This window comes from Talpa europaea (assembly GCF_964194135.1).
Source record: "Talpa europaea genome assembly, chromosome: 8".
In the NCBI taxonomy this organism is placed as follows: domain Eukaryota; kingdom Metazoa; phylum Chordata; class Mammalia; order Eulipotyphla; family Talpidae; genus Talpa; species Talpa europaea.
Window position 1 is genome coordinate 71,603,370 of NC_140075.1, and position 14,304 is coordinate 71,617,673.

Sequence of the window (14,304 nt, forward strand, 5' to 3'; positions counted from 1 at the left end):
TTTTACCAAAACTCAAAAGTGAGACTTTTTATTTTATTTTATTTTTTATTTTTTTATATTAATTTTATTTTTATATTCCCCATACAATTGCAACCCCCTTATTTTGACCCCAATCCTTCCCCTCCCCGCCTCCCCACTCCCCAAAGAGTGTCTCTGGTTCATAGTTGTTTGTTGATTTTGATTTTCACTTTCTTATAGTTGTTCATTTTCCTGGTCCCTTATTTAAGTTTTCTAGATTCCTGCTATGAGTGAGACCATCCGGTATTTTTCTTTTTCTTTCTGGCTTATTTCGCTGGATCCTGGTTATCTTCCTGAAGAATTGGCATAGAACTTCTTGTCTTGTAGACATCAGGCCCCAAAGACTTTTAATGGTTTTGAAGATCTACAGTCCACAGAAATTAAGAAGTGTCTGAGACTGTAGAGGGAAATAAAAGGCTAATAGGGAAAAGAAGTTACTCTTCCTGTTTAGAAAAACTTTTATTTTCATTGGTCTCTCCCACCTTCCTGGCAGCTTTTCTACTTCCTGAGCATCCCTCCACACAGTTATTTCTAACACATGTAGCCCTGCCAAACATACTTTTACTCTAAGCTCAGGAACTACCTTTCAGTAGTGTAATGCTAAAATTACATCCCTTTTGAGTGTGTGTGTGCATATGTGCATGTATCCATTCCTACAGGAGAGAAACCAAATTAGAATGCAAGCCAAACCAGAAAATATTTGAACTAAATATTAATCTGAAGTTTGTTCTTAAATTACTCTATTGGTTTTGGTGAATTATCCTTTAGACATCTTTTTTTTATTTATTTATTTTATCTATCATGCATACAAGAGCTGGGGTGCAGGCCATAGGTGGGGGTGGGTGAGAGAATTCACCAGAGACAGAGTGGGTAACAGAACAAGTGGATTGACTGAAATACAGAGCTGAGGGGAGCAGTGGGCGAGACTGCTGTGCCCTGTGGGTTAGCTCTCTGGCTTGGGATCAAACTCTTGCTACTGTGGCTGCCAATAGCTTCATAGTGCTGACGCTTAACCCCTTGTGCAACCAGGGAGGGCCTCCTTTAGACATCTTAATAAGCAATAGTAGATAGAAAATTAAAATTTAGTCCAGACAGTAATCAGAAATAAAACAAATACAGTAGAGAAAGAAGAAATGTTTCAAAGAAAAATACTTTCACGAAATGAAAAAGTAAAACAGTAAAGACTATAGAAAACAAGCATCCCAAACTGGGAGAGAGGCAAAAAAGAGGTCCAAGGTGATGCTTTTGCGGGGGTGAGGTAGGTGAGAGATAGGGGAGGGAGGTGACACTTGATCTCAGGTTAACGTTAAATTACTATGTACTCAAGTGGCCTTGAAAGTTCTGGATCAATTTGGAATTTTAGCTATTCCCAAGAATGAGCTGTAGTGTTTGTTTTGTTCAAGCCTACATTCCAGATCCCTGAGGCAAGCCCAGAACTGTCCCTACAATCTCTGGGTCCTTCAGGGAGGCTCTTGGTTTCTTTGGGCAGGACTGCCCTGAACTCAGGGGAACTTCCTTGTCTCTCATCTAGACCTGTTCCCATTTACAGACTCAGGGGGTGATTGCTCTTTGGGATACTGACCATCTGGTACACATTAGGTATTTGTCACATAACTCCTCTATCCTTCTTTGAAGGCCCAGTTTGGTTTTAGTTTTGAGGTTTTGGGGGTTGGTGGTGTTCAGGGGTTTTTTTTGTTTGTTTGGTTTGGTTTGGTTGGTTTATTTTGGTTTTTGGCTTTTAAGTTTGTTTACTTTTTATTATGAGATCACTATAGATGCATATGCAGGTGGAAGAAATAATGCAGGTAGAGAAGAAATAATGCAAGTAGAGTTCATGTATCATACCCAATTTTCCCACTAATAATACCTTGCTAAACTAGATTGTAATATCACAACCAGGATATTGATATTAACATCTGGTATAGTCAAAATAGAAAGCATTTCCATCACCATATAGATCTCTCATGTTGCCCTTTTATAACCACACCCACATCCCTCCTGAGCCCACTCCCTAGCCCCTGGCCACCACCAATCTGTTATGTTTTTATAATTTTCTGTTTTCCAGAATGTTACATAAAGGGAATTAAACAATATATAACCTTTGGTCTTTGGCTTATTTAGCTCAACATAATTCTGTGGGAATCAATCTAGATTGTGGTGATAACAATCATTTGTTCCTTTTTAAGCTATTTAGTATTCCACGATCTGGATGTACAAGTTTATCCAACCATTCACCTGTTGAAGGATATCTGGATTGTTTCCAGGTTAGGGCTAGTTCAAATAAATCTAAGTAGGTAAACATAACAAGCTTTTATGTGAACGCAAGTTGCCTGCATTTCTCTGAGATAAATGCCCAGAAGTACACTAACTGCACCATGTGTGGTTGCATGTTTCATGGTGTAAGACTGTCAAGCTGTCTTCCATAGTGGCTGTACTATTTTAAATTCCTACTGCAATATATGAGTGATTCTGTTTCTCCATATCGTTACCAGCATTTGGCATGATCACTGGTTTTTGTTGTAGCCATTCTGATAGATTAAACACATATCAGATGCCTCATTGGGTTATAATTTGCTTTTTCCCTTGATGGCTAATAATGGCGGACATCTTTTCATGTGTTTCTGTATCATTGCTGTATCTTCTTGGATTTTAAAAATCTTTACTTATGTTCTAATTGGATTTTTACTTTTTTTAGCTGTTGAGTTTTGACATCTTTATATATTTTAGATATTAAGTTCTTTGTTAAGTATGTGGCTTGCAGATATTTTCTTCCAGTCTGTAGCTTTTCATTCTTTTAGCCTTTCACAAAGCAAATATTTTTAATTTGGATGATATCTAGTCTCTCAATTTTTCCTTTTATGGACTGTTCATATCTCAAGTCTAAGAACTCTGTCTAGCTCTACATCATGAAGAAGCTTTATAATTGATGTTTTACATTTAAGTCCATGATTGATTTTTTTTTTAATTTTTGTGTAGAACTTGACATGTAAGTAGAAGTTCATTTTTTCCTGCTGTTTTTTATATTACTTTTTTAATTTAAATTTTATTTTTTATATTCCCCATACAATTACAACCCCTTTATTTTGACCCCAAGCCCTCCTTTCCCCGCCCCCCACCCCCCATAGAGTGTCTCTGGTTCATAGTTGTTTGTTGATTTTGATATTTTCTTTCTTATAGTTATTCTTTTTCCTGGTCCCTTATTTAAGTTTTCTAGATTCATGCTATGAGTGAGACCATCTGGTATTTTTCTTTTTCTTTCTGGCTTATTTCGCTGAGCATCAATGATCCCTTCCAGCTCCATCCATGTTGCTGCAAATTGCATGTGTTTATCTTTTTTGAATGCTGAGTAATATTCCATGGTGTATATGTACCACATCTTCTTGATCCAGTCATCTGTTTTTGGGCATTTGGGTTGATTCCAAAGCTTAGCTATTGTAAATAGGGATGCAGGTGCTCTTTGGAATTGATGTTTCTGTGTCCTTTGGGTAAATACCTAGGAGTGGAATTGCTGGATCATATGGAAGCCCTATGTTTAGTAGGTCAAGAAATCTCCACACAGCTCTCCATAGTGGTTGGGCCAATTTGCACTCCCTCCAACAGTGCAGGAGAGTTCCTTTTTCTCCACAACCTCGCCAACATTTGTTGTTGCTGTTTTTTTTAATATGTACCATTCTCACTGGTGTAAGATGGCATCTCATGGTAGTTTTGATTTGCATTTCCCTGATGACAAGTGATGTTGAACATTTTTTCATATGCCTGTTGGCCATTTGCATTTCCTCTTCAGATAAGTTAGAAGTTCATTTTTTACTTATGGATATGGATATCCATTTGCTCCATGTGTTGAAAAGTCTGTCTTTCCTTGGCATATTTGTATGAGTCTGTTTCTGGGTCTCTACTCTGTTTTGTCGATCTATATGTCTATCCTTCCACCAATACCACACAATTTAGATTACTGTAGCTATATAATAAGACTTAAAAAGAAATAGGTTGTTTTTTCCTACTTCATTCATTTTCAAAATTATTTCGTTATTCTTATTCCTTTGCTTCTACATAGAAGTTTCAAATAATTTTGTGTATGTCTACAAAAATTCTTGATGGAATTTTGATAGGAATTGCAATAAGCCCATATATCAATTTGAGGAGAATTGATGTCTTCACTATCATGAGTCTTTCAATTCATGAACATGGGTGGTGATATTGGATTCTTCTGTATATTTTTTTAATTTACTTTCTATCTAGTTCTTCTCCCAGTTATAAAGAGGAATCTTGATATCTCCAGCAATAATTTTGGGTTTCTCTGTTACTCCTTACAGCTCTATCAGCTTTTGCTTCACATTTTTACAGCTCTGTTTGGTGCATACACATTTAGGATTGATATGTTTTCCTGTTAGTGTGGCCTTTTTATCATTATATAATGCCCCTCTGAGTCCTTTTTTGTTGTTGTTGTTTTGTTTTTGCTATGAAGTCTACTTCATTTAATATGAGTGTAGCCATTCTGGCTTTCCTTTGGTAATTATTGCGTGACAACTTTTTCCAACCTTTTACTTCCCACAAGACTATATTGTTATATTTGAAGTGAGTTTCCTTTAGATAGTGTATAGTTGAGTTGTTTTTTATTCCACTCTACCAAACTCTATCTTTTAATTGATGTATTAAAATTAAGTGTGGACTATATTAATAGTCACAACTATTAATAATATCATTATTATGCTGTAGGTATCATGCATAATATCAGTATGCTGATGTCATCATTGCAACAAGTTTTCTGTCCTGCTAGACTGCCTCTCCCCTGGTTCTTGGGCTAGAGAGAATAGGATATTGTTGGGCTTGCTTGCTTTTTTTTTTTCCGGTCTGTACCCATTGATTGGTGTTTCAAGTGACTGACTTCTTTTTCAACTCTAGGGTATGAGGCAAATAGAAAATCCTAGGAACTCACCTACATGTCAGTCTTCATGTCGCAAAGCCCCTATTTGATCTCTTTTTCTCTTCTAAAGTCTTCCTATGTATGTTTTCTATATAACATCTAGGGTTTCAAATTGTAGTTATTGGGAAAGAGAGGGAAAAGTGGCAATCCCAGTGTTATATTTGATCTAACATAGGATTAAGGTGAACTTTCTTTTTCTAAATATACCTATGAATGACCTAGCACACTGGAGGAATTTACCCCAGAAAATAGGCCTATAGCTACACTGTCACAAAATTTCAGGCAAGGGTTCTTACTCTGTCCACTTAGTTTTCTTTTCTGTTTTTCTTTATCCTCCTTTGGAATTGAGGCCTGTCAGCCACAAGGTGGTGCCCCAGAGTAGTTCAAGAGTAGTTCAAGCTAAGCCCTTTCTGCGCTTTGTTCAACCCCTTCAACTTAGTCATAATCACAAGTCCATTTACTAAACCAGGATATAATCGTGAAGATCCAGTTATATTTTCCTTTAAGCTGTAGCTTCCAAGTTGCACAGAAACTTAAATAATCAGTATGAAATATTGGTTGTATTTGAACATTTTATTTTCATCTTTACAATAACTTTGTGGGAATAAAAGTGGAGATTTTATTTTATTTTATTTATTTTTTTTTTTAGAGGCATGTTTTATTTATTTATTTGTTTGTTTGTTTGTTTTTTGTTTATACATGCACTGGGTACAGTCAGAAACGCGGGAGGGTGAGAGAATTCACCAGAGCCAGAGTGGGGAGCAGAGCAGGCAGAAGGACCGAAGTACACTGCTGAGGGGAGCAGCAGGCAGCAGGAGAGGTCTGCGCGCCATGTGGGACCCTCCTCCTGTGGCCGGGGAGCAGCCGGGGATCGAACCTGCGCCGCAGAGGCCGCGGGCAGCTTCGCAACCCAGCGCTCAACCACTGCGCCGCAGGGGAGGCCCAAACGTGGAGATTTTAAAAAAGTAATTGTCTTTCCAATTAATGAGTTCAGTTACCATCTTGTATTTTGTACTCATTTAAAACAATTCCTAGTGTCAACATAGCTTTAAGAAAGGAATGCTGACAGCTCTCCTCCTCCCCTGTGACTATGCAGGTGCTTCTCTTTTTCCTTTTCCTAACAAAGCTGTCCTTTTAAAATGTTAAAAAAAAAAAAAAGGGGGGGTGGAATGCTATAAGTGCATTCTTAAGGAATGTTTTTTGAAGTGTTTGAATGCATGAACCAAACTTCCTTAGTATACATGTTTACCTAACTTTTAAAATAACAGCATTTAACAATACACTAAAAATGCATGAAAGGACTGGTAACTACATGTTACCACTTACATGTTAATACTCTGAATAGTGAGCTATAAAGGGTTTCTTCTTTGTTCTTTCTCCTAACTTATATTTTCAACTTTTCAGTATTCATCCATTTTAATGATGGATAGAAATAAGTGTTGGGCAGATGCTTCACCTAATCAGAAGATGTTTATTAACCACCCAACATATGTAGAGTATCTTTTCTTAGGCTTGATAATTGGGTAAGAAAACTAGTAAGCACTCTCACTAAAGATGGGCACTCTTTCACATGTCATTGAAAATTTTGATGTGTGCTATTCACCATGTGCCTTATACATAGGGAGACCTGAGGGGGGAAAATATTGAACACAGGAGCCATTATTCTAGATCTGAGGGAAAGATATATTGTTGTTTTATAAAGTTATAGATTTAGAGTCCTCACACAGGTCTTGATATAAACTTCTCTGCTTGATTATTAGCTCACATTCATTGGGCAAGTTGTGTCCATTCTGTATTATAATTCTAATACTAATGATTAAGTGTTCTATAACCAGCTACTGTTACCTAAAGTAATAAGATTAATATAGTCATGAAGTAGGATGAAAAGGAAAAAAAAATCCAGTATAAATCCAAAGTACGAAATAGTGATATTAAAAAATTTAGCCCTTGCTAATTCAGGATTAGATTTGCATAGAGTTTATATATGTATTAGACTTAACAAACAGGTGCTAAAGCAATTTGATAACCAACATTAAGTAAAAATGGAATTTTATTAAGGAATTTTAAATAATGAAAACTTATGCAGAATAGCAACATAAATACACAAAAGCTGAGCAGTTTGGTTGAAACAGGGGCTGGCTTTGTGTTTTCTAGCTCTTGAATGTAGTCTCGCAACTAGCCAAGCAGAATCTGCGACTCCTAGTCCTGGGTCGAAAGCATATGCTACAGCAGAGTTTTCGGTGGAGAAGAGATGAAATGGAAAAGGTACAAAAACAAGCCAGCTGTTTCTTTGCTGACAACATGTAAGTATTGAAGGTAATAGGTGAATTACACTAGGCCCCAGTGCTCTGCTTGTGAGGTACTTATTTTCACTGTTTCAAAAGTGTATGTATACTAATCTTCATTTAAAAAAAAAAAGATTTGGGCAGGTAACAAGTACAATTTTACAGAAAATTTAAATAGACAAGGAATCAGGATAAAGGAAATAGAGGGGGGAAATAAAGTCAGAAATGAGGTTAGTATCCAGAATGAATGCTATAAGATCCTAAACAGCTGATTAAACAAGTATTTTACAATTATGAGCACCTTCTATGTTCTTAACACACCAGTGAACAAGACTAAGCTCCTGCCCTGTTGGAACTTATAAATACAGATAAACAAATAAGCAGGTAATGTAATTCCAGACAGTGATCAATGTTATAAAGACATTAAAGCAGAAAATAAGAAAATAAAAAGGCATTAAGTAGTGGGTTGGTTAGAGGGTAGTGGATGGTGTAACCAGGAAAGGCCTTTGGGACGGGACAGAGCTTAAGGGATGAAGTCAATCATTTGAGAAAGGGGAAGAGATGGTAGGAAGAACATTATCAGGAAGAGGGAACATCAAGTGTTCAAAAGCTCTGAGGCAGTAAAGAGCTTGGCATGTTGGAAGAAAGCAAGCAGGCCAGTATAAATAGGCTGTAGCAGCAAGAGGAAAAGGAGTAAGTTCTGAGGTCAGAGAAGGCAAGGAGCACATTACAGAGGACTTTGTGGGCTCTTACAGGCAAGCAAGAGGCCTGGATTTTATTCTAACTGTAAAGGGAAGTCTGGTATGAACGACAACTTACCAGAAAGTCAAAGGATGTGAAAAACATGGGCCAGTGACAAAATAAACAGTGTCCATAAAGAGGAAAGCAACAACTAGGGAAAAGCACAAGTACTCACAGCAAATATAAACTGTTGACAAGCATTGTTTTTCATACTACTTGCTGAGAAAATTTATTTCCACCTTTGCATGGATAATGTATGTACCTCCACTCCAAGTCTGTATTTCACTAAGTTGAATGTGATAACTTCAAAATGTGTCAGAATAATTTGTATCCTCCAAGTTATTCTTAAGCTAAAGTAGCTCTAAATGCATGAAACAAGGTGCTAACACCTCAGTCACATCCCAAACACAAGCCTGTGTTTTGTTCACTGAGTTCTTTTATTTTATTCATGGGAGACGGTACTTCCGTCTCTCCAAGAAAGGAAGATAATAATGTTCTTGACACAGTTACTTTCGGTAACATTGGGTTGACATTAGGAGCACAGCCTTGGAATTACTCTACCCAGGTTCCAGTCATGGCCCTACCATTTCCTATCTGGAAGTTGTTTCTCCTTCTTTGTGTCTTCTTTTCTTTCTGTGTAACTCTAAAGGGGTCATTGTGAAGATTAAATGAGATAATACTTACAAAAAAATACATGTAAAACTCTTTCATAGCACCAACTACATGGATAGCATATATGTTATTTGCTATACTCATTATTAATAATTTTCTCTGGTGAAAGAATTGGAAAAACATAAAGTGTTATGACCAAGAAGCCTGTTGGAAATTGGCCTCACAGCCTAATTAGGGTAATTAGGGTGAAGAATGCTATCCTCTGCCTCCTTGGGGGTGTGCTTTGATTGTGTCCTTGTTTATGCCTGTCAGCTCAGAGGATGATCCATTTCTCCTGTATGCTACGCTGCACTCTGGGAATCACTGCAAGTTTATCACAAAGGATCTGATGCGGGACCACAAGGCCTGTCTACCTGATCCCAAGACCCAACGCCTGTTCTTTAAGTGGCAGCAGGGACATCAACTGGCAATTATTAATATAGTTCCAGGATCAAAAATAACCTTTCAGGTATGTTAGCTGTTTTTTATATAGTTCAACAGAGTCAAGTGTATAGTAAGAACCCGGCATAGTCAAAGGATGTCCCAAACTAGTTGAAGGTTCTAAATGCTTTATTTTCCTCACTTTAGTGTGGTGTTTGAAATTAGCCAGTTCTGGAAACAGAAAGTCTACCAGACCAAAAGTTTTCATAGGTCATCCTCATATTAATTGACCTGTTAAAAAATACCTGTAAAATCATCAATTTGTGACTTCAATTATATCATCAAATTACAACTCTTCATACACTGTAGTTTTGATTTTTTTATTTCTATTTATGTGCAGTAGTTCAAAATTCCTTATCCCTTATAGTTTGTCAGAGTTCTGCTTCTGTTAAGTAACTCCTTTTTCCTGTTTAAACCACTTCCATTGCATGGTCTTAGTTGTTGATCTCCTCTTTGATTCTCCTGTAAATACAAGGTTGTTAGATCATGTGCGAAAACAAAGGGAGAAAATTGAAAAGCAAGTTATTACAGAAATACAGTAACCATTGATAAAGATGACCTCATGGTCAAAAGAACAACAACAACAAATTTATAGCAAATACTGTACCGAGTGATAGCATAGCAAAATGAAGACCACGGGGGAAATACAGGACACTAGCTGCTTTCTTCAACAACAAAAAAAATGCTAAGAAAATTGAAGAGTCAAAGAGAATTAAGAGCGAATTCAATTAGTTACAATGTAATAACCTTTTTTCAATTTTTATTCAAACAAACTGTAAAATATATGAATACAACTATAGCAGTTACAGAAATGTAAACAGAAATTTGATAATGTTAAGAAATTATTAATTCGTAGGTGTAATGATGATACTGATGGTATATTTACAAATAGCTCTTTATCTTTTAGAGATATATACTGAATATTACAGAAGAAATGATAAAACATCTGATATTTGCTTCAAAATAATCTTGAGGGGTAAAAGCAAGGAAGGGGTAAAGGGAGGGCTGAAGGAAGGATGTGGGTGTAGTGTGGATGAAGTGCTACTAACTATGAGTTGATAAATGGTTGAAGCTGGGTGATGAATGGGCATATGGGAGTTCATTAAACTATTTCTTTACTTTTGTATATTTGAAATTTTTCTCTCACATACAAAACTGATAAAAGTAGCAAAAGGAATATTATAGCCAATAAATGCTATGCTCCTATAGAGACTTCTTAACTTTAAAAATGAAATCCCCCTCAAAGGGAACTCTTAGTACTAGGGTTCATCTTTACAGAGCTAGCTTACTTTGTAAATATGTTGCTGAGAATGACAGGCAATAGTCCTCTGAAGAAAACTTGTCAGAAAAGTTGTCAGAAAAGAAAGGGATATGGCCAGGTAACCCATTAGTGTTGTTCTCAATGTTTGATTTCTTTTCAATTCAACAGCCTATCCTCAGCTATGACACAGTGGTGCAAACAACTGGAGACTCATGGCACATACCATATGATGAAGACCTGGTGGAAAGATATTCCTGTGAAGTGCCAAGCAAATGGCTTTGCCTTCACAGAAAGACATGAAAACTCTCATTCCCATGCTAAAAATGGTAGGGATGCCTTCCTGGTTGACATTAGAGCATTGCTGCTGTCCTGTTTAATCCGGTTGGATTGTATGTCAATAAATTGACTTTTAAGTTAAATGTGATATACTATCTTTTCATAGCCAGTTGCATTTCCCCCCTAACATTTGTTTTTGGAGGCTTATTCAGAGTTGGGGAAGTCAATACAGAGTAAAACCTACATTTCCATTAAGCCTGCTTGCTATTCCATTTACTTGCGCAACTGGTTTTTCGTGTATCCATTTTGCTGCTTCTGATCTCACCTTCCAGGTCCACCAATAGCAGAACCAATCCACCTGTGCCTGGGCTACGTGTGTTATCTGTAAGCCCATTCTTTTCTGATAACATCTCATCTTCTACATATTATCTTCTACCTATCCTGAATCACTTATGGTACTCTTATAAACTGGCCAAGATAATAAAAAACTAATGAGCATCTCATCACCAGTGATTTGGGTTGAAGGAAAGGAGGTAATTCCCTCCCTTTTGACTGATTTTCCCTCCATTCTATAATGCCTTTTCCAAATTAGCTTATCATTTGCAAGCCCTATCCTATCACTCATTATGAGGGCTTTCTAAAGTATGCATTTTTATTTAATCAAATTTGACTTTGTTTAACAAAGTGATTAAGTTTCTCTATTTTCCCCACTTGCTAGCCAGCTTACACCTTGCCAGGCCTTGATTATTCATGCCTGCAACGCCTTACGATGTTCTTTCCTTATATATTTATTAAATTAAATCATGATATATATATATATATACATATCATGATTTAATATTCAAGAATAGGCAAAACCAATCTGTGGTAATTAAAATCAGAGCTGTTGCCTGAGGAACGGGGCACAAAAGAACATTCTAGGGATGATAAAGTTCTATATATTGATCTGGGTGAAGCTAACATAGATTTGTGTGTATATTAGTAAAATTTCTTCACACTAAACACTTAAAAATTAATGCATTTACAACAGTGTACCTTAAAAATTATGTTAGCATTAAAAAAAAAGTTACTTGCTTGAAAAAAACAATGGCAGTGTGTCTTGTGTGCACAGAGAGGCAATCCAGGAAAAACAGAGGACAGGATTTTCTATTGATATCTCCTTTTCCATTTACTGGATTCAGCACTGCTGCAGGCCAAAGTGAAAGAGCATTCCAGGCAGTTGTATGATAAATTGAAAGCATTGAAAGGTGCTGAGAATCAGAAGGCTCTCATGAATCAAATCTGCTTATTTTTTAAATGTCATACTTAAAAAACTGCTTTCAGGGCTCTAAACTTTTTTAGGGAACTACCCTAATTTAAAGAAAAAAGATTGTTTTTGATAAATTCTTTTTTATTTTATTTTATTTATTTTTACATAGAAGAACTGTGGCATAGGCCAGAGGTACAGGGAATGAGAGGATTCACCAGAGACAGAGTGGGGAGCAGAGCAGGCAGATCTACTGAACTATGCTGCTAAAGGGAGCAGTGGACAAAACAAGAGAAGTCTGCTGCACCATGTGGCTTAGCTCCCTAGCCGGGGATCAAACTTAGGCTATTTCAGTGGTAGCGGGGAGACTTAACCCCCAGGCCTCCAGGGAGGCCCCAAAGAAAAATGTTTTTAAAAGAAAAAAGCACAGTGTTGGGAAGTATTTGTTAAGGAAGCTTGTCTAAAAGACTAATACACTGTGCCTCCCCTGGTGGCACAGTGGTTGAGCGCTGGGCTGTGAAGCTGCCCGCAGCCTCTACAGCATCGGTTCGATCCCCGCAGACCTCTCCTGCCACCCACTGCTCCCTTCAGCAGTGTATTTCATCAAGTCTGCCTATTCTGTTGCCTGCTCTGGCTCTGGTGCATTCTCTCACCCTCCCACGCTTCTGACTATACCCAGTGCTTGTGTAAATAAATAAATAAATAAATCTTTAAAAAAAAAAAAAAAGACTAATACAGTATTCCTCACAAGGGGTTCATGAAGATGAAGGAGGATACAAATCTAGAACTTTAGATCAGAAGTGAACCTTGAAGAATATAAAGTCCAACAGGAGGAATAAGAGCCAGAAAGATGAAATGGCTTCCCTGGGTCTCACAGCTAATTAGTAGAGACATTTCAACCATAACCCATTTCCTCTAATTTCCACAAAATAGTCTTTCTTTCTGCTATCCACTGTGATTTAGACTAGAGAAGGTCATAAAAACTCAGGACTTGGTGGTACATCTAGTGTTTAACTTAGAAACTTTGTTAGCTACGTAAGAAAAAAGTGGAAAGATCAAGCAAGGAAACATAGGAGTACCTCTTTAAGGGCCCACATTTCCAGAAAGTATCATCATTGTAAAATATTGTGGTAGGAAAATTACATTATTTTTGAGCCCTTTAATACCATTCAAAATCAAAACCCTACATCTTGTACACCTTTTGGTAACAACACATCACGTGAACCTACACATGATGGCCCTCACCTGTGTGTGGTATGGATGCATCATGTGAATCTGTACATGACATTGCTCACATGTGTGGTACATACTACATGCCAGGTACTCTTTTTACCACTTTACTCATTAATTCTGAAGCCCCAGTGACCCTTGAGTTAGCATTAACAATATCCCCAGTTTTTTTTTTAAAGATTTATTTATTTATGCATACAAGAACTGGGGTGAGGTGGTGGGGGGGGTTGAGAGGATTCACCAGAGACAGAGTGGGGAACAGAACAGGCAGACTGACTGAAGTGCACTGCTGAGGGGAGCAGCGGGCGAGTTAGGACAGCTCTACTGCACCATGTTGGTTGCTCCCCGACTGGCGGGGGATTGAACTCGTGCTGCAGAGGTTGCGGATTGCTTCATGGTGTAGTGCTTAAACCCTTGCGCCACCAGGGAGGCCCTACCCCCAGTTTTTAGATAAGAAAAGGAAAGAATTGAGAAGCTTAACCAAGTGTCCACAGTTAGAAAGTGGTAGAAAGCCACCAAGCATTTGAAACCGGGCTGTCTCCAAATCCTGTCTGCAACTAATTCAGTAATTATTCAACTAGCTAGTTATAAGTACGTTCCCATGGGAGTGTGAATCAGAGTCAGACATAATCATACAAAAATTATATGTGTGACTGTCATGGTTATAAAAGAATTAGCTATCATAGAAAATTTGGGGGGTGGGGGATCTTAATTTCTGCTTGAGGTAAATTGAGATTAACCTGTGCTTGTTCAGGGGTGGGGGAATTCTAGAACTGCTCAGAGTACATCACACTGGACTCTAGGGAGTGCTGATATTCTCTAAAAGCAGAGAGCTGATCTCAAACATTCAGGCTGCCCATTTGTATTCAGAATCATCTGAGTGAAGCAAAAGCTACCTGTGAGGCAAGGTCCAAGACAATGTGGGAAGAAAGAATTTTTTAAAAAGCTGTGTTCTGGGATTGATAGTGTTTAAAGTCATCCGTCAAGGCATTGACTCTGCTACTGAAAAATATTTCTAAAGTGCTTTTTGCTTCCTTCCCTCTGGCATACTCCTGAGTTTATCCCCTCTTTCACCCTGCTGTTCTCAGACCCAATACAAAGCAAATCTCAAAGGAGAAGCCTGGGTTCATTTTCTCAGGTCTCCATTGGGACTACCTTGCCTCAGGTGCCTTGTTCTGCACATTAATTTTTCTCAAGTTTGCACTGAAATGTTATTACTGCTTTCTGAATC

General features: G+C 37.6%; 1 protein-coding gene across 2 annotated transcripts in view; it reads left to right on the plus strand.

Moving 5' to 3' along the window:
- PRORP (protein only RNase P catalytic subunit) overlaps positions 1 to 10,621 on the plus strand; it is a gene marked incomplete at both ends in the record, with an annotated part of 126,136 nt that extends 115,515 nt beyond the window's left edge. For both annotated transcript variants that reach the window (XM_084240027.1, XM_084240028.1), the window contains 3 exons: positions 7,097 to 7,245; positions 8,893 to 9,088; positions 10,490 to 10,621. In XM_084240027.1, coding sequence (XP_084096153.1) covers positions 7,097 to 7,245; positions 8,893 to 9,088; positions 10,490 to 10,621 — 477 coding nt within the window. The remainder of the gene's footprint in view (positions 1 to 7,096; positions 7,246 to 8,892; positions 9,089 to 10,489) is intronic.
- Between the last annotated feature and the right edge of the window lie 3,683 nt (positions 10,622 to 14,304).